Source organism: Dermacentor andersoni, chromosome 10, assembly GCF_023375885.2.
Source record: "Dermacentor andersoni chromosome 10, qqDerAnde1_hic_scaffold, whole genome shotgun sequence".
Classification (NCBI taxonomy): domain Eukaryota; kingdom Metazoa; phylum Arthropoda; class Arachnida; order Ixodida; family Ixodidae; genus Dermacentor; species Dermacentor andersoni.
The window spans coordinates 55,267,955-55,290,024 of NC_092823.1; the positions used below are offsets into that span (position 1 = coordinate 55,267,955).

General features: G+C 44.7%; 1 protein-coding gene across 2 annotated transcripts in view; it reads left to right on the forward strand.

Annotated features, from left to right (window-relative positions):
- Tnpo-SR (transportin 3) overlaps nucleotides 1–22,070 on the forward strand; it is a 66,483-nt gene that overhangs the window by 13,942 nt on the left and 30,471 nt on the right. For both annotated transcript variants that reach the window (XM_050190889.3, XM_050190890.3), the window contains exons 5-12: nucleotides 2,016–2,079; nucleotides 3,070–3,162; nucleotides 7,611–7,757; nucleotides 9,649–9,723; nucleotides 12,685–12,788; nucleotides 15,362–15,437; nucleotides 20,068–20,130; nucleotides 21,473–21,619. In XM_050190889.3, the coding sequence (XP_050046846.1) occupies nucleotides 2,016–2,079; nucleotides 3,070–3,162; nucleotides 7,611–7,757; nucleotides 9,649–9,723; nucleotides 12,685–12,788; nucleotides 15,362–15,437; nucleotides 20,068–20,130; nucleotides 21,473–21,619 (769 nt within the window). The remainder of the gene's footprint in view (nucleotides 1–2,015; nucleotides 2,080–3,069; nucleotides 3,163–7,610; nucleotides 7,758–9,648; nucleotides 9,724–12,684; nucleotides 12,789–15,361; nucleotides 15,438–20,067; nucleotides 20,131–21,472; nucleotides 21,620–22,070) is intronic.

The following is a 22,070-nucleotide window of genomic DNA, read 5'->3' on the forward strand; positions in this document are numbered from 1 at the left end:
TAGCGGTGCTGCGAAGCAGTCCGAATAATCGAGCATGTCCGAATTTTTGGAGTCCAAAATATCAGTCGTCAACTGAATGTGGTTGTTTTCACGTTCTCTGCCGATTTTGTTTTGAACGCTAGCGCCACGCTTTCAGTAGCGTGTCCAGAAGGAAACACTAAAAAGAGATTGCTGGTGCCATGTGTCTGCTGCACAACACCTCTTCATTAAAGAGTCTTTCAACTTCGTAAAAGACCGCTTACATAAAAAAGATTTTGCGTGCTCATGTGACGCTAGTATTACAGTCGAACCCGACTATATCGAACCCGTTTACATTGAATTATTCTATATATCGAACAATTTCTGGTCACGGTAGAGTTACAATGAGTATATATAGCAAAAATTACGCTTACATCGAACAAATATTGCAGTGACTCCCGATATATCGAACGTCAAGCGGCGGAAAAGTGCCCCCAGAGGTTGGCTTTCCCTCACGGTAGCGGGGAAACCCGGCGGCGCGGCTCCATCCAACCGCTCTCCCTACCGTGACCGCGCTATCTCGGGCTGTTCGGGCGAGCCGTCGACACTCCCCGTGTAGCGCATTGTGGAGTCTATTAGGCCACCATCCTCCCTCTTTTTCTATCATCTTTCACTTGCCACCCCTCTCCCCTGACGACGCTTCGCCGTGCTCCCACACGGGTTGCAGAATCAAGCGTCCTTCCTTTCTTTAGATCACTATCTAGCGACACTCCCCAGCAAAAGATGATCCTGGCCCGCCTACAGCGCTTGCTCAGACAGCCAATCAGAAGCTCTTGTGCTCTCTTCGTGCAAGATGGCGAAAGTGCGAGTTGTCTGGCTGCTTCTCTGGTTTATCGTGTTTGCGCCTTGTGGGCCTTCTCCCGCAGTGTTGCCGTGATGAAGCGGCAGAATTCGCCGTTTGTCGTGAAGCTCGAAATCATAAATTGCGTCGAACGCGATGAGAAGTTGGATGTCCCCGCAGCGTGCAAGATTCCGAGGAGCACTCTCGGCACGATTAGGGCTAAAGTGGCCAGACTCGCAACCCGGTGCCATGGCGCCAGACGCTTACGCACGGCCGTGTACGAGGGGTTCTTCATACGTGCCGGTTTCCGCGTGCTCGGTGAGGACTGTAAATTCTGATGAATGCGACGAAGCCGTTGCCGAAGTTTGGAGCTAGCTGACAAAATTTCCGGGACATTCGAATCAACGGTGGACGAGTTTGTGAGTGCAGATGATGGTGTCGCGACCACGGTAGAGCCCGGAAACTAAGACTACATCGCCGACATCGTACCGAGCACAAATGACAGTAGGAACATTGAGGAAAGCAACTACGGTCCTTTGCCCATATCCTCCGAAGTGACTGGTGCACTCGCATTAGTCCGGCGCTTCTGCGCGAATGCGGAAGGTTGCGGCCTCAGCTGCTCCGACTCCTTAGACAACGTGGGGAAGTGCGTGCGTCGCAGGCAGCGAAATTGCCCTAGCAGAAGAAAATGCAGGACTAATTTATGCCAAACTAAGCTAGTTTCGTTAATAAAGTGATTTTATAAATGGTATGTGCTTTTATGACATCCAATTATTTAGCAGGCTTATATCGAATTATGCTCTATATCGAACTGATAGGCGTTTTTTTGCGAGTTCGATATAGCCGGGTTTGACTGTAGTCTCATTGAACACCTTTATGAGGGGCATGTGTTTAGCCACTAAGGCCTCTGCAAAGCAATTTGTCTTTTATATGTAGTATTGTTTGAAGGGTACATTGGTTGATGGCATCTGTTAGCTTATTAGGCCCTTATGCAGATATCATAGTGGTTTATTGATTTATTGTTTCAGAAGCTTGTTTGTAGCTTGTTGGCAGCAGGCCCGTATCTCGTATGCTTGCTCTTGCACTAATAATCCATAGTGTTCTGTCACCTTGGCCTTTTCGTGCACATGACAACGCTTGAGTTAACTTCTGTAAGGCTTTCGGTACTGTTACTGCATGCTTTTGTGTTTTCTGTTTTTTTTTCTCATCTGCGTAGGTTTGGCTGCAGTATGTCCCACATTCCCGTTCTCCTTGAAGTACTGACGGTGCTTCCCGAAGAGGTCAGTTGTCATGCTGTCTTTGTCATTTGCTGGCATCTTAGCAGATTGAAAGTATGGTGAAGCACATCATCACCCTCAATATGGTGGAGTGGGTTTACTTGAAAGGAAGCTGTACTTCGTTTCATACTTAGCAGGTGATGCTGCGGAAGCTATACAAATACTATATAGTATGGTGAAAGAAGTCTCACTCAGCGCACTTACATAGCTGCCAACTCTCCTGAATCTTTCGTCAACTTGGGCTCGTTTCATGATTTTACGAATCTTGAGGCAAGTTTTACAAAAAACTAAAACCCATTCATGGAGAAGTTTAGCTCGTAGGTCTGTCCCCGAACTTTCATTGCTAGTCTTCTGATGTGGAAAGGATGCAAGAGAGGCACTTAGCTTCAGGTAAGTTCATGCAGACAAGTTCCTGAAGCAGTTCCTGAAAAAGTAACCTAAAAGCAATGTGCTGCATGTTGCTATTTGCTGCGCCAGGTTTCTTGCTGCCTGTGTGCTGCATCTAAAAGTACACATTGTTTCATAAAAGGCATACACATTCCTGGAGAAAAAAACAAAACAAAAGGCTAGTGTGCTCTGGGCAAGCTTTTAAAGAGCTAGCATGTGCTCGGATGGTAGAGGGACCACCCTGGGCAGGTGTTGATACTGGGTTCGATCCCCGGAACAAGACCAATTTATCCAATTGCGAAGCTTTTATTCTGAGAAAACTGTGTGGGTTTCCTTTGTAGTGTCATGATGCTCTCGAGTGCATGACAGTCTGCCTTTTGACAAAGAATTGATAGTTGAGGGATGTGACAAAGAAACGACGTGTTGAGTGAGAGTCCAACGGAAAGGAAAGTAAATTCCATTGGAGGGGACAAGAATGTGATGGCATGACAAGGGGAAATTTGAAGGCATACAGATCGGGTGGACACGGTGCAGGAGTGATTGGGAGAATTTCAGGAGGAGCCATTGTTCTGGTGATGATGACTTTGTTCCTGCTTGTGCTTGCAGCTCAACAGTCGGTCACTCCGGCTCGGTGCCAACCGGCGCAACGAGATCATTGAGCTTTTCACCGAAGTTTCAGGACGGGTGGTACACCTGCTGGTAAGCACCGGCACCTCTCATCTGCTGTCTCTGCTTGCTTAGGCTTAGCGATGCAGCTTCAACCATATGGCTATAGAATCCTTGTCAAGCTAAGATTTTTTCTTTATTATTTGTTTACAGTGAAACTCGCGCATAGCAGCCCGTCAAAATACAAGCAGCTGCTTTTTGTGAACAGAAATAACTACAGTCAAACCTCGATATATCGAACACGGATATATCGAATTATTGCGTATATCGAACAATTTCTATATCACATGGAAAATCGCATGCATTTTTAATTCTTTATTTCGAACGGGGCCGGATGTAAAATGCGTATATCGAACTCCGCCGCCCCAGACCAAGTGCGCTCTGTTGACATGAGGCGAGCTTTCCCGCAACACTCTCGAAGATAGCGGCGGCGTGATCGGCGTTCCAGACTGCTGCGTACGACAGCTGCCCACATCGGTTGCGCCGAGGGCGCCATTTGAACGTAGCGGTGTACACACGCGGCGGCTTGGAGCCAGCACGGCCGCCTCGATCACGCGGCACCTATGCGCGCACGGCGGGGCAAGCCGCCTCGACACGCGCGCGTGATCGAGGCGGCCGTGGAGCCAGTTGGAGCGCTTTGTCGGTGCTGAGCCACACATCATGTGCATTGCGGACTTCGTTGGCGGTGACGACAGCACCGGAACAGTGGCGGAGTTAACAGACGTGGAGATCGCGGCAGAAGTGACTGCTGAGCGGCCAAACGAAGACGCTGCCGAGGCTGATCCAGCAAGCGCTGATGTTGCCCCGCTCCCGACTGCAACTGAGGCTGTAGCTGCTTTGGCCGTTGTACGCCGCTACTGCGGCGCAATAGAAGGCACTGGACTGTCTCTTGTGGACCGTTTGGACTATGTTGAGGACGCCGTGGTCAAGCACGCGGTTGCCAATATGAAGCAGGCTACGCTGCTTCAGTACTTTCAGCGAACTAAATCAATACTTTGTTAAGCTTCATGTGAGTATGTATTGCGCCACGATTGGTTCATTGATTGATTTGCGCTAGTTTTTGACGCGTTTTCTACGTGATTTTATGTATCCAATTCTGGCTATATCGAACTATTTTGCGATCACCGCGCTGTTCGATATATCGAGGTTCGACTGTAGTGCCATGGTCAAATAGGGGTGTGTAAATACCGAATAGTAGACGTTGAATCAAATATCGAATTTAATCAAGGAAATATGAAAGCCGAATATCAGATTGAATATTGAATATCCAAATATTTAACATAAAGCTTTTTATGCTTACAAATGTGAAAAAAGAAAAAGAAAGCATGGTGCTGTGTATGATGAGGAGTCTACTAATGTTTCTATCTATCACTAACTTGGGTACCCTGGAATTGAGGTATATAGTATTTATTTATTTATTATTTATTAATTTATTATAAATAAGTAAATATATAGTATGGTCTACTCTTATTGAAGGCCACAGAAAATTAGTATGCCAGCACCAATAACAACATTGTTTGTATAGAAATATCTGAAATATCTTTTTGTCGATAGAGTGTCTCTCGAATAGAATCAAATGCTTTTTTCCTTCTGAAGCTGAGGGAATGAAGAAGGTATGTTGTCCTGAATACCAATGAGGTTTCCAAAACTTTTATGTGTAAAATTTGCATTCACTCTGCTTTTTGTTTATGTATTACATAAAATATTGAGTGCAGTAGTTCCTTTAAAGAAAGAGAGAAATCTGGCGAAACCTACAACAGACACCGTATTTTCCCCATGGTAGGGAAAGAGTTAAGCGCACTATGACCCTCTATTAAAGAGATGTATGTCATAAAAAAGGTATAAATTGCCAGAATCAAGATTGTGGGATAAAATTGAACAAAGTTTCCTTTGTAGCTTCATGCTGCTCTCGATCTTACTCTTTCTTAGTAGATTTTATCAATTAAGAAAAATATGTAAAAAAATTGAGATATACAAAATTTACTGCCGTCTAATAGGCACTATCTCCGAAAAAAATAAAAAATATTTATTGAACAGATATTGCACTACAAAAATTTAACTGCAAGCACTACAGTTGGGCGTGCCAAGCTACAGCCACTGATGTTCTGGGCTGGTTTGTGTCGTCGTCGCTCTGAGTCAAAGTCCAACGAAAAGGCAGCATCCCAAGACTCGCTGCTGCTCGATCCATCAATAAAACTAGCCGCAGACGCAGCGGAATCGTGACATCTGCGATCTGTCGAAGTGCGCGCGCCGTTCCCGGAGGCAGCCATTCTTGCTTTCTTCTTTGATGCTCACGAAACTTCGGAGCACATTCAAAAATTACCGCCGGGCGTGAAAAAAATCGAACTGCTTAGAAAACGCAGATATACGTCACCTTCACATCCAAAGGCACAGTGTGTCCGTGAGCCGCCGCTCACGGACACACTGCGAAATGCTTCCAAAAGCTCCCAAAAGCCACGTTTCAAACCATCGTTAGGGGACTAACGATGGTTTGGTATGCCCCGTGAGTTCGGTGCGGAAAGATTTAAGCGCAATCTTCCATTGCCCAGAAGGCGTTGCTTTCCAGTTTTCTTCCAGAAAACAGAAGAGTTTTTCCATCTTTATGGCAAGTGATTTCTGTAGGTTGTTGTCAGCTCGTTAAGGCTGATCAGTGCGGCAGACAACAATGAGCACCACGCATCACGAGACTAAGCACCACTCCCACCACGCGATTATTGGCACAGCACAGCTAAACCACAGCGTTAATGGTAAAGAGCCTTTTCGCCTTCTGGGTCGCCTCAATTTGCATAGGTTCTCAAATTAGAAGGCCCACAACAAGCTTGATCGACACCCCCCCCCCCCCCCCCCTTTCTGTCCGCCATGTCCATCTGCTGACCGTGTAAAGGTGTCCATATAAATCTAAAGCTAGTCCTGTCATAGGTTGCGATAAGCTACGAAAAGTGACTGATGTGCGCCCACCAACGGCGTTCGGAATTAAGGCCACTGTACGGTGTTTCGTAAAGATAGTGGCCATGTGAACCACGGTCATCCCGTACGCTTGCTTTTGCTGGCGAAGCGGTCTGTCGGCTTTCTGAGAGTCGTGCGAATGCTGCGAATAGATCTGTGTGGATTCGGTATGGAACTGTAACTTTAATTGTGGGCACCTAATGGCATAGCTCCGCTTAGGCCTTACGAGCTAGACAATGTGGCAGTGATGAAACTTCGCCACCGGCCAATGTGATGATGGGGCGCTAGCCGTTACGAAAAGCTTGTTGTTAATATGTTCCTACAGGTGGCTTATCAGTGATCGATCGAGAGATCACGTGTATGGGTTACATTGATGGCCGTTGAAGCGGCATTCAGGTCCGCAGGCACCAGCCAGCAACTAACATGAACATGTTTGCCAAGTCTGGCTGTGCGCTTATATAAGTTCCGAACTGTGCAAATCTGTGTGCCTGAACACTTGTGCCTTCTCGTGGCTAATCGGTCCCATGTGTACACATACTTTCGTGCTTTCCATACGCACTGCTTTCGTTGTTCCCTCTGTCCATGTCGCATTAATTGTTTCAGTTGGTCCCATCTACCTGCACGAACCTTGTGCCGATGGAGATTGTGCTCCGTCGTGGGAACACTTTGCGTTTCGAAACACTGACCACGGCCAGATCTTTCACCGAATGTACCGATTATTCGAAATGCTGAATAGTAGACATTCGAATGCAGTTATTTGACGCTCACTATTGGATTCGAAATGGAACATTCCTGTATTTGCACTCCCCTACTGTCAAACTGCTCATTAAAAAAGTGGCCTTGTTTTACTCTTCAGAGGATGTTTATGTGCCTGGCTGACAGGCTATAGCTCGCCCATCAGTACATTAAGTTGCGTCTGATATGATTCGAAGAATGGTCCTCGCACGTGATAAGGCACTCCATGCAAGGCCCTAAGAAACAAGCGGGGAGGCTGTCCACTTACTGCTAGGTGGCAGAGCCTGAAAGAATGCTGGTTTGAAGGATTCGGGTGATGGTCCAAAGCCATTAATAATTGAAGGGATCATTCGCAGAGTGCAAGCTCGAACAAACCCTTTAATTATGAATTAGGATGAACTGTCAGTAAATGTGTTAAAGTCCCACAATTTTATTCTAAGGGTGCTTCAAGCTACATTGAAAGAAAGTCGGTGTGTTGGGATCGAGCTTTACGAATTTTCAAGCAAGCCTTTCATTTACAGCAATTAATTAACTATTTGGTGGGCTGTCAGTCATGTGACAGTTCTTTTCATAAATAGGAATAAATCGCCAGCTAAAACAACATGCAGAAGCTAATTGCAGTCTATGCTGGTGGACTGCTGCAAACTGTGTGGTCTTTCTGATGTGTTCTTACAGCCTGTATGCTGCTGAGGCATGGAGAACATTTATGCATGAATGGAGCTTAGAACTGCTTGGTGACAGAAATGGTGACAGATCACAGCTCCGTGGTGTGTGACCTGTGTTTTGTTGGTTGCTTGCAGGATGTATGCTTGCAACCTGCTCAAAACCCAGATGAGCGTGTGCGTGCCCGCGTGTTCCGCTGTCTGGGGAGCTGGTTCTCGGTGGGCGGCCTCCGGCTAGAAGACCCAGTATTGCACAAGCTTTTGGGGAGCGTCTTTGAGGCCTTGGTGAGCACACAGAGATTGTTCTTTGCCTTCATGATGCTGTGGAAAGAAAGCGTGTGTGTATGGGGGCTGGGTGCATTAGAGGATGAAATGGGGCGTCTGTGTACAGTAGAATATCGGGTGGTATGATCACGCTTGATACCAATTTTTGATGCGAATTTTTCAGGAGTCCCGGCCTAAGTTTGTTAGCTTACAACATGCTAGGTTTTGAATGTTGCCAACTGCTTTTTGTGCCATGGTGGATAATGCGAACAATTGAGCTGCTGCGCAATGTCTGGCTGACCTACGTCACTCCACCCCATTGTGTGCGTGACCCCTCTCCCCCCCCTTTAAAGAGAGAGGAAGAGAGAAAAGAAAAAAAAAAACCCTGCTTTTTCTTTGTGCATTATCATGCAACTTGCAGGCGATTTTCAAACTCCTTGTAACTTTATCGGGAGCCGGCAATTGCACATGACTTAGTCTTGCTGTACATTTGCTTCTATGTGTACCTTTATCTCATATTCCACGCCTTCCTTCGTATTTTGCACCCAATGACAATTCAAAACTTTTCTACCTTTGCATACCGCAGATTGCACGATACAAAGTAGCTTCACTGCCTCAAAAGAAATATATGTATACGGATTCCCTTATCTTATGCAAATAATGTCCTTATCAGGATGCAGTAAGAAATTATAAGCATTGGAAATTTTGAGCGATTCTGCCATTTCATTGCCACGTCTCCCTTGATTTCTCTTTCTTTTAACGCTTTTTGGTAATACAGTCGAACCTCACAGTAACAAAATTGGCGGAGAAAGCGATAGACTTCACTCTCAGGAGAATTTCGGTGTTGCGAAATGAGACAGCACAAATAGGTGATGCGTTGCAGAATGAAAATTTCCTGTCAAAGCTCCGTTAGCCTACTTTGGCAAGCTCTGCTCGGTGATATAGAACCGCATTGGTGATAGTACAAAGAGTGCCACACGCGTTGTTCAGCAGTGGCAGCACTGCCGTTTGTTTCTCAGTCGCTCACATTAGCGACTTTTGAAGCCGTGAAAAAATGTGCGCTCCACTAGTGCCATCGCCATCAGCAGCAGTAGTAGCAGACCTTCCTGGATGGCTCCGACTGCAAAGAGGCGCCAGCCTTATTGCCATTGCCTCCAGTAATGGGGGCTTATTGAAGTTGAACGTACACTCCAGTAGAGACACAAATTGGCACTGTGAAAACTGGAGATTGCACCTATCGCAAAGTGCAGTATCATTGGTGTGTTTCGATTCTTAATGCATCAGTTTTGCTTACTATCAATGTCTTAACTGGTGCAGTTTACACAATTGATATCATTTCTTTTTCTTTTTGGTTTATTTTTGAGTAGGAGTTGTTTCAGATTTTTTGTTTATTTTGCTATTTTCAACAATTCTTGTAAATAATATTGATGGTTTTAATGAAAGATCTGTTCGCAATGCTCAGCAGATTTTAACCCTTTAACCCCCAATCCCTGGCTGTACTCGTCATGGGAGGTTGTACCAATATCGCCAGTGATGAGTAACACTTGTTCAGCCCTATGTTGTGCTGCTCCCACTGTCAAAGATCAGTTACGGTTGGCATTGAGAGGAAGCTGCCTTCAAAAGCAGCTTTTCGTTCTTAAAAGTTTTTAAACTCTAACCAGAAGCCAATCGGGTAATACATTTTCATAATCAGAATGACAGAAAAACTTACGGCAGCATAAAAAATTGGGAGAAACTTGGTGCATCTTTCCCGGAATTAATTTGCAGAGGTTAAAGGGTTAACTTCTGCGAAATGCAACTAGCCTAATCAAGTGCAGGGCAGTGGATGTCAAGAACAATTGATCCTTTCCCTTGTATTTAGGTGGGACCTGCCAAGCTTCCTCTTAAATTTGAAAATGAATTTATGTTGCAGAAAAGCCCCACTTCATCGTCAAGTGTGCACGAGACAGCAACTGATTGTGTCTGCAACGCTCTCATGCTCATAGGGGTAAGAGTGCCAGCTCTCTCGCATGCATTGTTATTAGCACATTTGTTCGCAGGTCTTGGCTGTTGCGTTAGCAGAATTGTAATTTTTCAAGGCTTAGTACTTACTGCACCTAGTAGTTGGTTATCCTCATGTATCACTCTTGTGTACAGAGGCCTTGCCATTCTAGGCCTTTGCGCGTTACCAGTATTAAACTCTTTTATTTTTTGCCCGAACGAAAACTTCTGTATTGCACTTGGAGACACTTTTGCGCGAAGTTAAAACACATAGAAATTTTGTTTGGCACCATTCGTTACCCCTGGGTGATTGATGTTTGCGAGCTCACTACAGTTATTTGTCACGAAAGAATGCCTATATGTACACATACTTTTCACATACTTTTCACGTACTGTACACGTATGTTTTCGTACTGTACAAACTCTGACTTGGCAGGTGAATTATCCTGCTTCTTATGGCAGCTTGTTAAATAGTCTGTATTGCAGAGGTGATAACTGCAGTTTGCACAACTAAATGGATGCAGAAGCGCGAGCAGTTTGGAATGTTCACCCTCATATGCGGAGCATTGTTTTCGGAGTTAGAGATGTTGACAGGCTGCCATTTATTTATTTATTTTTTGTTGGATAACTACACAGGAAGTCAAAATCTGGCTTTCTCTTTCTTAAGGATAGTGACAGGTTGCCATTTTTTTTTGTTAGATAACTACACAGGAAGTTGAAGTCTGGCTTGCTCTAACTTTCATCTTTTCATCATCTTTTTTGGACTTTGGGGCTCAGATGTATTATGTAACGAAGACTATCGGCTAAAAAGGTCTTTTACCGATGGCACACAAGTATTTTAAAGGCCTTCGAACTTACTGTCTGACGAACTCAACAGTGAAGTCGGCGCTGCTATGTGGGCAGCTCACCGATTTTCTAGTCTATAGTTTATCTAGTCAACTCAGGTGCGTGGAACTCTACAGAAATCTCAAAGGCCTTTGAGTGGCAGACACGGGTACCCTTGTCAGCAGCTTGTTTATGCTAGCGAGCTGTGAATGGCACAGCCAAAGAATAAGAATACCAAGAAACTATTTGCATTCGAAAAATTTTTCTTTCTTTCGCTGCAACAATAAAGGCCAGTCCAATGCCATGACCAAAATCACTGCACCCAGCAGTCTAACTGTTGCTAGATCACTCAGAGAAATCCGACAACCATTTGTATAAAATGCGTGAACATGACATGGGAGCGACATTGTTTTACTGTTACTTGAGAGGACCTTACAGCAACAAAGAGGTGCTTTTTAGATATTTAGAATAATTTTCAGGGCTGGTCACTTCGGCAAACCAGATTAGTCGCTCGTGACTGTAGCACAGGCACTTGTTGCCAGGTTAGTTAAACGCTTAAATGGCTGTCGGGTTTTCCGTGTACAGTGGTCTCCCGTTCAACTCCAATTAATTTGATCCAGACTGTAGGTCCCAGCCAGTGGTCATGTATTTCTGTGGGCCCAGGCATTCGTTATTTCGATCCTAAATTTGGCGCACGCACCTGACTGCTACACGACCCCGGTAGCAACTGCTGTAGCAACCACTTTGGTGACCTTGGCGGAGTGACTGCGTTGAACATATGTCGTCTCCCGTCGAAAATGCCTATTCTCAGCATGCTCGAGAACGTTTTAAAGCAATAACGGTATTTCACAACAGCTGATTTAGCCATTTCTAACGCCCACCTCTTCTTGTTTTTTCCCAAGAAAAATTGGGTCAAAAACCGCGTTTGCGACGTTTGTGTGCTTTGTGCTTTGCCACATAATATGGCTGTATTGTGAGGAAGCTGGCTGTAGAAAAAGAAAAGTGCGGTGAAGATGATTTTACGGAACTAGCCAACGCTGTCAGAACATATTATACCGTTGCCCATTTTTCTTGCTAAAATATCGGGTGCACATTCTATTTTGTTTAGGAGCTTTTATGTTATTGCAACATTAGTTTCCTACTTCAGACACGCAAAAAGGGTGCACACATTTGATTTGGGGGCATGTTAGAATGGGGCAAATACTGCCATATAAACAAGTGGTGTGTTCTGACATTTTTTCTGCGTCTTGTTTAATTTGACTTGCCGAATAATTCGATCGGGTTTGTCGGTCCTGGCGTGGTCGAATTAATGGGAGTCAACTGTAGAAGCAGTACAACTCCTTTGAGTTAATATTTGTGAGACCTTCGCAGCTTGTGAGACTCAGTAGCCATTGAAAAGCGTCTGTCTAACATGGGTTTCAAACCCACTCTTTCACGGTACCAAATTGCTTGCACGGCTGTTGGACAAAGCTAAGCTTTGTTTCATACTTTACATGCAACGCTACAAAGGCTGCTCACATTCAAGATAAAAAAATAATGTGCCTCATATGAATTAAATATATAGTTATGCATCATGTAATTTGATGGCACCTACTTACGTGACGTCATACTTTTAAGTTGCAAAGTATGTCGTAATTGTTACAGAAAAGGTATTGTAGGCGTGAATCTATTAACCATGAAATAAGTGGAGCAGCATCTTTCTGTAGCTGGCAGTCACAGCACATAACTTGCGCTTGCAGCCAAAACATCGTATGTTGCATACTTTAAGCATTAAGGTGCGCATATAATACGTGACTCGACGTAACCTTTGGCCTACAAGTTGTAGTCGTAATATATGACGTAGTTATTCCTTAGAAAACAGTGCAGATTAAGAACTGCAAAATGCACGGAATTGCAAAATGCACCGGGGAGATCTCTATCAACACACCACTCGTGTATCATCCGCAGAGTTGCTTGCTAATCATGAAAGTGGGGTGTACAAATGATCGACATTTTAGATGTGAATTGCTTTTTCTTTTATATAGACCGTATTCGGTTAAAGAAATTGAAATAGGGGCCCCTTTCATTGTTTTCTTTTCTTTTCTTTCATGTTGTTTTTCTCTACCTTTCATTGTTTTCGGTCTTTCGTGTTGTTTTTCTCCAGCAACACTCGTCCCAGTCGACAGCCTTGGCTCAAGTCTTGGTGCAGGGCGTCTACTCCCTTGTCGAGTCCTACCATTTGTCAGTAGCACACGAGGATCTTGACAGGTATGGTGGCCCTGGCTTTCTTTTTTGGGGTAGGGTGAGGGTAGGAGGGGGACATTGTTGCTTGGGGTCATTCCATCCCGTACTGTTAATTCTGTGTGAATCAGATGAAAAGTGACAGGTAACACACGGTACAAATATTTGGTACGAATAAAACATAGGTGCTGGCTATCAGTTGCGGGTTTTTCTTTCTTTCTTTCTTTTTTTTCTTTTTTTGGAATGTTCCTCTACCAACTACCGCAACTTTGCACTCTTGTGAAATGTCTTTCATTTATTTACAGTAAAACCTCAAACTTTAAGGGAGAACTTAAATGACTTATTCGTAACTGTTGCTCCATTGTAGTCTCTCTATGCCTACCCTGACAGCTAACATTGTTTTGCCAGGCACTACCCAAGTACAGTGTGAAAGAAATGTGAAGTAAAAAAAAAGGTAGAACGTGTAGATGTGTAAATATATTCTTTCAGCATTAAACACTCGCAGTGTTATTGCATTGTGTGTTTAGGACAGCTACAAATCCAAGAAAGCTCAGCAGCAAGGAAGTCAACTATTGTTTTCTGCCACTTCTTTTCCAGCGAGGTGATGACTTTCTCAGCTGTCAAGCTACTTTATCCTTGCCTTCAATATGCACACAGAAGTAGTGTTGCAACATGTGTGCCGCATCCAACATTTGTGTAGCGGTCCTGCAGTACATGCTGGGCCATTTCACTGCAATTGCGATGCCAGATCATCTGCTCTAGCGAAATTGAGACGTGCCATGTTAGTGCCCCCTGTAGAAAACTCAATGGCTGCGCGTACCTGTCAGGAAAACTAAGGGCCAATGTTGTGGCCTCTGATCTCAGAGGCCACAAGAGGGGCACATTAGCATGGAGTTCTCCGTGCAGCACGTCGGCGGCGCCGCACGCAGTCTTGGAAGCCATGGCAGCAGCACTCTCTTTTCTTGCACAGTTCTCCATGCGGCATGCCCTGCTATTCGGATTATTTAAATAAATTTAAACGAACAGCCGCTCAAGCTTTGCTATCGATACTCGCGCGACCCGAGTTGACGTGAACGTAGCACAATGCGCCGCTGCCACCCAAAGTTGAAAAGAGTTGGCGGTAGAGACATAAAGAGACATAAAAAAAGTAACTTAGTGGCTCGCGGCGCTCGTGTGGCCGATGCTGCAGCCGTAACGGCAAGTTCGTTGCAAAATGCCGGCATGCTGCCATAGTTTCCGCTTCCAGCCATCTAGAACGCTTTGCTATCGTATGCAGAATCCACTCGTGTCCCACTGATGGCAAAATATGTTGCAATCTCTCGGAAGAAAAATTGGCAGTGGATGTGGTTGTAGCTTCAAAATGGCAGGTGATTGGAACTGATTGAGCGCTTTTTCCAAGGGGCTACAACGCTGCATTTCGATTTCTAGATGACGTTTTTAATGCAAACTTGCAGTTCTAGATGGCAGGTGATTGGAACTGATTGAGCGCTTTTTCCAAGGGGCTACAACGCTGCATTTCGATTTCTAGATGACGTTTTTAATGCAAACTTGCAGTTCTAGATGGCAGGTGATTGGAACTGATTGAGCGCTTTTTCCAAGGGGCTACAACGCTGCATTTCGATTTCTAGATGACGTTTTTAATGTAAACTTGCAGTTCTAGATGGCAGGTGATTGGAACTGATTGAGCGCTTTTTCCAAGGGGCTACAACGCTGCATTTCGATTTCTAGATGACGATTTTAATGTAAACTTGCAGTTCTAGATGGCAGGTGATTGGAACTGATTGAGCGCTTTTTCCAAGGGGCTACAACGCTGCATTTCGATTTCTAGATGACGTTTTTAATGTAAACTTGCAGTTAGGTGCGGAGAATGCCGGGAACAGAAATGAAGGTACTGAAAATCCTATTTTCAGACCGAAATGGTGTCGAATTGTAACTGCGGAAGGCAGCTACAGTGTACTTAATTTTTGCGCCTGTTGAAAGGCGAGTCGACATATTACGAACTACTCATATGACAACTACTTTTCATGCAAATAATAGAATTTGTTATAAATGAGTTCCGACTGTGGTGCATACAGTGGCTTCCGTGCATTGGTATTTTGCATGCACCCTCTTTTTATCGTGACCGGGTTCGAAGTGTTTGCTGTAACAGTACGGCAATTTAGAAAACATTTGTTGTATCTGGAATCAGCTTCAATAGGCAGGGTGGGGAAATCATAAAGGCACTAAAATGTGGTCGTTCTAACCGCTAAATCGTTATATCTGGGATAGTTATAAGTGGTTTTACTGTATTCTATTGGCTAATTGAATCATTCTAATGTCCGCTATTTCATTTGGTAATATTTGAGTATTCACACATGCCTACTTGTTGTGATAAGCTTTGGTTAATGCTTTTGAATCATTGATTTGATGGTCATGCTGTCTCCGATCATGTATCGCATCGACTTTTTTTTTTTCTTTCTGCATTCCTTTATTTAAGTTGAAACTTCAGCGGAACTTCAGCTCACACATCAATTTTTACTTAAATGTTTTACAGAGCACGCATAATGGTATCTATTTTTACTTGCTGGTGTTTATTGTTTGTTTTCTGTCATCTTGTCTAGGTCGGTGAACTACTGTCGCATCTTCACAGAGCTCGCTGAGTCTCTGCTCGACGACATGATTCAACATCCGGGACAGGTAAGCCTGACGTTCGCCTACTGTTGCGAGATGTCTGATGAAATGTGGTTGGACAAAATTAGTTGGTGCCTTGACAATTCCTGTAGTGTCAGTCATGAAAGAAGTGTCACCTGTGCTCTGCTCAAAGGTCGTGGAAGCACAGAGGAAATTTACAATGGTGATTCCTTGCTGAAAAAGAAGCTCGAACTTACAAATAATAAATACCATATTTTTCCAATTTTAATGCGCCCCCAAATCTAACTTGCACTCAGTGTGAAGTAAGAAAACAGTCTGCCTTCGAAAACAACACGCACTCAGTTCTATAACGAGAAGAGTAATGTGCCTTCAATTTTTGTACTACAGTTAAACCTTGATATAACGAACTTCAATGTAACAAATTCTCAATATAACAAAGTATTTAACTTTTCATAACCTCTTCTCCATAGAGCACCACAATATTATGAAGTGTGTTTATATGCGATTTCAGTGTAATAAAATTTCACTGCCACCACAAAAGGAATACCAAGACAATAAATGGTAACTTCCATGGACAGAGATGGTCAAATGACTGAATTACAAGTGGCTGCTTGTGAACGCACCTCTCAAATCGCGTGCCGCGCAACAAGAGTGACCGCCACAACGGAACAGTGTCATGTTCCGTATAAAGTGCGATAAGATCCCATCACACTCCGCGCACTGCGTGCTTTAGGTGCAAGTGAAAGGTTGCAAAGGCGAGACAAGAAAGATGGTTGCTTCACAAATGCCACCTTCCCGCTGAAGCAGAGGGAAAGAGGGGGAGCGGATCGACCTAGCGGTAATGCGGCCAAGCGGTCCCAGTACTGGACGACGCTGTCGTCAAAAGCGCCGGCTGCCGGGAGCGAATGCTTTGTCTGTGTCTCGCTCCAACGGATCAGCGAAGCTCAAGATTACCCAGCCTCCAGTACCAAATGCGCGGGAAGACAGCTTACACGATGCCACTCTGTCTTGGCACGTGCACTTTTTGCACACGCAGCAGATTACCTACGAAGCAGGGCCGTGCCAGAAAGCGAGACGCGCGCCAACTTAACCCCCATGATGCTATCAGCCGCGGAGGCGGAGAGGACACGAAAGCATGGCAGGATTTGCTTAAGGGGGGACACGGCTCTTTGCGGCGAAAAAATTGCGAAAAAATCGATTTTTTGAAAACGAAATTTTCGATATCTACAGCTAATATTCCTTTAATTCACCAAGTTTCGAATCTCGGGGAAGAGTATTTCGTCCGCAATATCAATTTATAACATCACTGTGAGCTGAATTCCGCGCAAAAACAGCCCTTTTTAGCGCGGCGCGTAGCTCTTTTTCTACGCGCGCGATCGCAGCCATCTTGGTCTCGTTGGAAAGAGGAGCCTTCCTTCTTTAATTTCCCGCCAAAAGTGACTCCGTCGGTACGCCAGTGACGTTGAAATCCGGGGAGAAAAAAAGCCCGAACGCGCGATCCGATTCGTTGACTAGCGCACGTGACCAAAAACGCGCGCTGTGGTTGGCTGCGCGAGGTTCCCATCGTCTGCTCCACTCCGCAGGCGACGCGACTGCGCGTCTCGTAGGTTTGTTGGCACCATGCCCAACGATGTCCGATCCACCGGGAAAGTTTGCCACGAGGCACAAGTTCGGCAAAAAGAAGAAGCGATCAGCTTATAACTTTCAAAAGCGCTCCATTCCTTCTGAAAGCATCGAGAGTAGCTCGCCGCCAACCGCAAATGATGCCGAAGTAGGCCTAGCCAGCTCACAAATGAGTGAAATCGTTACGGACAGCGGCCGCGTTCGGCGTGACACTGCAATGTTGCAGCGTGCGGATTTGTTGCAGAGGGAGATGAATGCTCAAAAAAAACTTCGAGTTCTCGCGTCAACGCCAGCAACAACGCGGGTGTTGGATTTGCTCACTCGCGCCGACGGCGTTGCAGCCGCGCCAGTCGACGCCGAGGTAGGCTTCGCTTTCCTCAGTAGGACTCCGTGAGCGGACTGATGTCAAGTACAAGGTGTGCGGCGGCAGCGTCGCAGTAGGCAAAAGCGAACGGTAATCTGGCCTCGCCATAAAGATCGTTATCACGTGCGCGTGTTGCGGCGATATCGCGTCGGCATGGAGCTCGACCCTCGTGAACAACCTCGCCGCGCGCGCGATGCAAGACACCGGGAATCGGCGAACGGCGCTAAACGATGTTTTTGCCGCATTTGGGTGGCCGTGGTCAGAGCGACTACATTCCTGGTGGCTTTTAGCCACTTTCACTGCAAAGTAATGCAAAATTATTTCTGCACTTTTGATTAAAAGTGAATGTATTCCTTTTTTCTCGTTTTCTCAAAACGACATTTTTGATGGTAGTGTAGTTTTGGAGTGACGATATCTCTGGTTCTACTCATCTTATTGCAATAATTCTTTTTTCATCAGAAAGGTGGACAAATTGGGAGTGCAGTAGGCCTAAAATGTGAACAAACATCATTACAGAAATTTTGAAAAAGTAATAATTTCTCCAGGGCTTCACTAATGCCTTCTGCTTACAAAAGTTTGACATGCTGTAACTTCGGCATAAATCAGTTTAGAACATTCATTCTTGTAGCACTGCAACCTCTGATCATTCAACATCATTTTGATGTGCCAGTCTCCTTCATTAACAGCCAGCATTGTAGAGAGAACTTGCCTCCAAATTAGTCCATACAAAAAAACATGAATTGCTTACATTTTGAAAAGTACTTGTTGCATGGGAAAACCAATTGAATATTTAAAATCAGCATGTCAAAATACATAAGTGATGGAAGTTTTATCAAATTGTGGCCACAAATAAAAAATAAAAATTTAAGTGGGGTGTCCCCCCTTAATTCATACCGCTGATATGAAGACACCGTCGTACTGCCGATGTGAAGATACCGTCATTCTGCCGATGTGAAGATACCGTCGTACTGCCGATGTGAAGATACCGTCGTACCGCCGATGTGAAGATATCGTCGTTGTAGCATGAAACCGTATAATTCATCGCCGACTCCCAAATTTAACAAAATGGTTTTCTCATTCAAATTTCCTTTTTTCGATTGGCCGATAATGCAGAAAATTTTGCGGCCTCTTTCTGTGTAAGAAAAATTAATCGACAACTGTACTTATTTGCATAAGAGGTCGCATTTCGATATAACGAAGCAGATTGCCGATTTTACTGAGTTCGTTATATCGAGGTTTAACTGTAATCAGAAAAAGATTAAATCTGTAGAGTTCACTTTCAGACAGTGGACATTTTGTTGTAAATCTGGCATTTACAGACAGCTCTTTATTGTATATAGTATTAACTACACCAGTTCGTCCTCTGGTCTATCCACTACATTATGTATTTTGCATTTCTTGAGTGACCCTGCAATGAATGGGATAATGGCCCATGCTTAAGCCAACCTTTTCACTTGCTCATTCTGCAAAGCACGCAAGTGTCTGTAGCACTAAAAATGTGACTTGCTTCTGCTAACTTAGTGCGTAAAAATTTTTTTCTTTTGAACGAGCTTTCTTTAATGGAAGCACCAAATGCACCTCTGATGACAGTATTCACAATGCAAGAATTTTACAGGCTAGGTAAGCTGTACTTGTGAATGTACGGTGAGTTTGGGGGTAAAAGAGGAAAAGTTCATAGTGGATAGCGGTGTGTTGCAAGACCTGTAGGTCAGTTGTAGGTTCATGTTTCTGGTCATGTGACATTATAGTCATGGCACTGGGAGCATTGACGAATACAGTTGCGTTTTACAAAAGAAATCTCGGCTTCCATGCTACACAAAGGGCTTTGGATCTACAAATGAGCCCTCTTATAGCAGTATTTAAGTGCTAAGAAAAGCCCATTGTTATAACTGATAATTACCAGGCTAATGTTAATAGGGTTGCACGAAAAAGAAGCAGCGGGGACAAACATTGAAACATTTTATTTAGGCAGAGGCACAGTCAAACCCACTTAATAGCATTGCCAGTTTTAACAATACTTGAGTGTAACCATGGGCCGCTACCCCACCGTAAACTTTGTGTGTGCCCTATGGTAAAGCAAACCACTTACTACAGTGTTCCTATGCCGCATTATTGGCTATACAATTAAATCTCGCTGCTGAGTGTCTGCACCAAAAATACGGCTCTGACTAACAACTTAAGTTTATTGAGAGAAAACGCCCAATATTGAGCCATTGAGTTGCCATGTGCCATAGATTTTATTTTTTTTGTTACGGTGGTTAATCAACCGTTAACCTGTGTATCAGTGTCGAAACATGCACCTTCTGTGACATGAAGGTTGTTTTTATAGGGTATCTGCGTATGTTGGATTGGAATGGGTGTTGGTCATGTGATGCATGGCATATATTGTATGTTTTCTTTCAATAAACTTCAGTTGTTAGTCAGCGCCGTATTGTGTCCCCTTCCAGTCCTTTTGCCCGCGTCTGCCACGCTGTAGCTACCGTGGAAATGTCTCTTTTGATCGCAAATGTTCTTATTGGTCGTAACATAGGAAACAGGACATTTTGAGGATGAAAAAGGAAAAGGTTAGAGCTGGAACAGCGGCAGAAGGGATACTGTTCTGCCCCAGTGTGATGAGCATGCAACAGTACTATTAGTATTTAGTCAACTTGGCCCTGTACAATGCATCTTGCACCATGTTCCTTGCAGGGTCTGGGTGATCCGCGTTGCTTGGACTTGCTGCTGACCTGTGTCGGGCACTACGACTACGAGGTGAGTGGCTGTTTGGTTGGACGAACACCAAATAGTTGTTAGTAGTATTAGTAGCAGCAGTAATAGTTTATTTCATGTGCTCTACAAAACAGGAGAACTGAGAGTAAGAGGCGGTTGCCTCTTTCATTTGGACAAGTATCAACATCATCATGTCGCAAACAAGTTAGTCACAAACCCTTATGGCTAAAGGACATACAGTCTACCTGAATGCACCAAATTAACAAAATACAGTCACATAATGCCAGAACTGGACACTAAAGAAGGATGTGAAATTAAGCTAGCTTGCTCTCTGCTGTGGTAGCAAATTGATGACGTTTGCTGAGGATTGACATGGAGGCACATGCTACATGCTTTAGCATGTTGCATGTTTTCCTTGCATGTTTACCTTTTGCATGTTAGTGGTATGCTATGGCTTGCCCCATCTGACGCGGTGGCCTTTGAAAATAACAACGTGTCCGGCTACGTTGCAAGCGCCAGGGGCAGCAATGTCCTGGGGCAGTAGTACTGCTTTGGTTATGTCTGCTATATATTGCAGGTTACTTTTCTGGAGTAGTTAATGGGCGACTGTAACCGTGTGTGAAGGCATCAGTAAAAATCTGAAGCGCAAAGACAGCTGGTGTTGTCAGGCTCGTCCCGTTGATATGCTTCCACCATTTGCCATGTGACGTCTCATCTGGTGGCGGTGCCTGGCCAAGGCTGGTTGGGACGACCATTTATATTGAATAAAAAAAATGCGTGCACAATCATGCACTTAGGCTGTGATTGTGTAGTGGTACTTTTTCACGTGCTATTCCTTTTTTGTGTTTTTTTGCGCTTCCTAAGCGGTCAGAGTGATGCTACGTTCACGTTATCAATGGAATCGGCCATTCATGAAGGGTGCATGATAACAGTGGCATATAATCGATGGGAAGGAATCGCACATCGCGATCAAATTGTCTAATAAAAAAAAATTCTTAGTATATGGCACTATTGACGAGACTTCTTGGCCATACAAGGCCATGATGGGCGAAAATACTGTGAAAGCTGTACTTTAAATGTTGCACTCGCATGTTGGCGCTTGCTAATGTTGCAGTGAAGCAATGATGTGGAAAACGTTGCACATTGTTACAGTATGTGCTTGTGGCACCCAGTTTCGAAAATAGTTGCACATGGATACAGATTAAATTACTCTCTGTTTATGTGGAACCTGAAATGAGGGGAACTTTCACCTCGGTCTCCAGCGCAATTGACCAAGTTGGTTTGGTCAGTCGTAGGTTCCCTTGCTGCGTTTCCCCTTTGTTTGTACCCACATGTCCTTTCTCTCTCTTCTCTCTCTCTCGTCACGAACTGCCTCACTATGTAGGTGGCAGAGATCACATTCAACCTCTGGTATCGGCTCTCGGAGGCACTCTACAAAGAGAGCAACGACGCGCTCAACGCCTTCTTCGGCCGGTACATCCAGATGCTCCTTGTTGCCCTCTGCCGACATTGCCAGCTGGACCCAGACAAGGTGGGCATCACTCGGCAGCTTGACCTGATCTGGCGAGAACTTGACAGGCTGCCGTTGCCTCTTGCTGCTTGTGGTGTGGTTTTCTGCGTCCTTCAGTATTTGGCTACTTGTGGGAAATAGGGAATATCCACGGCCACACGCGTTCTATTATTCTTTTTAACGAGTGTCTCAAATTAGGCTAGCCAACTTGCCCGCAGAGTTGACCTATAGTGGAATAAGTCAGTTTGTCAGTGACACGCACGATGGCATGCGTGGGTAACATGCTTGTGAATTGGGCTACAGTTTAAGCTTCGGCTTCAGCTAAGATTTGACTGTGCAGATAGTCTCTAGTGAGCTTTCTAACGAAAGAAATTTCCATATGTTGGTGTGGTGCCTTATTGCTCGTGTGATCAGAGGTCTCCTGCGTTGTGCGTCAGGTTGTAGTGCTCAACAAAAGTGCCTTGACCGGCTT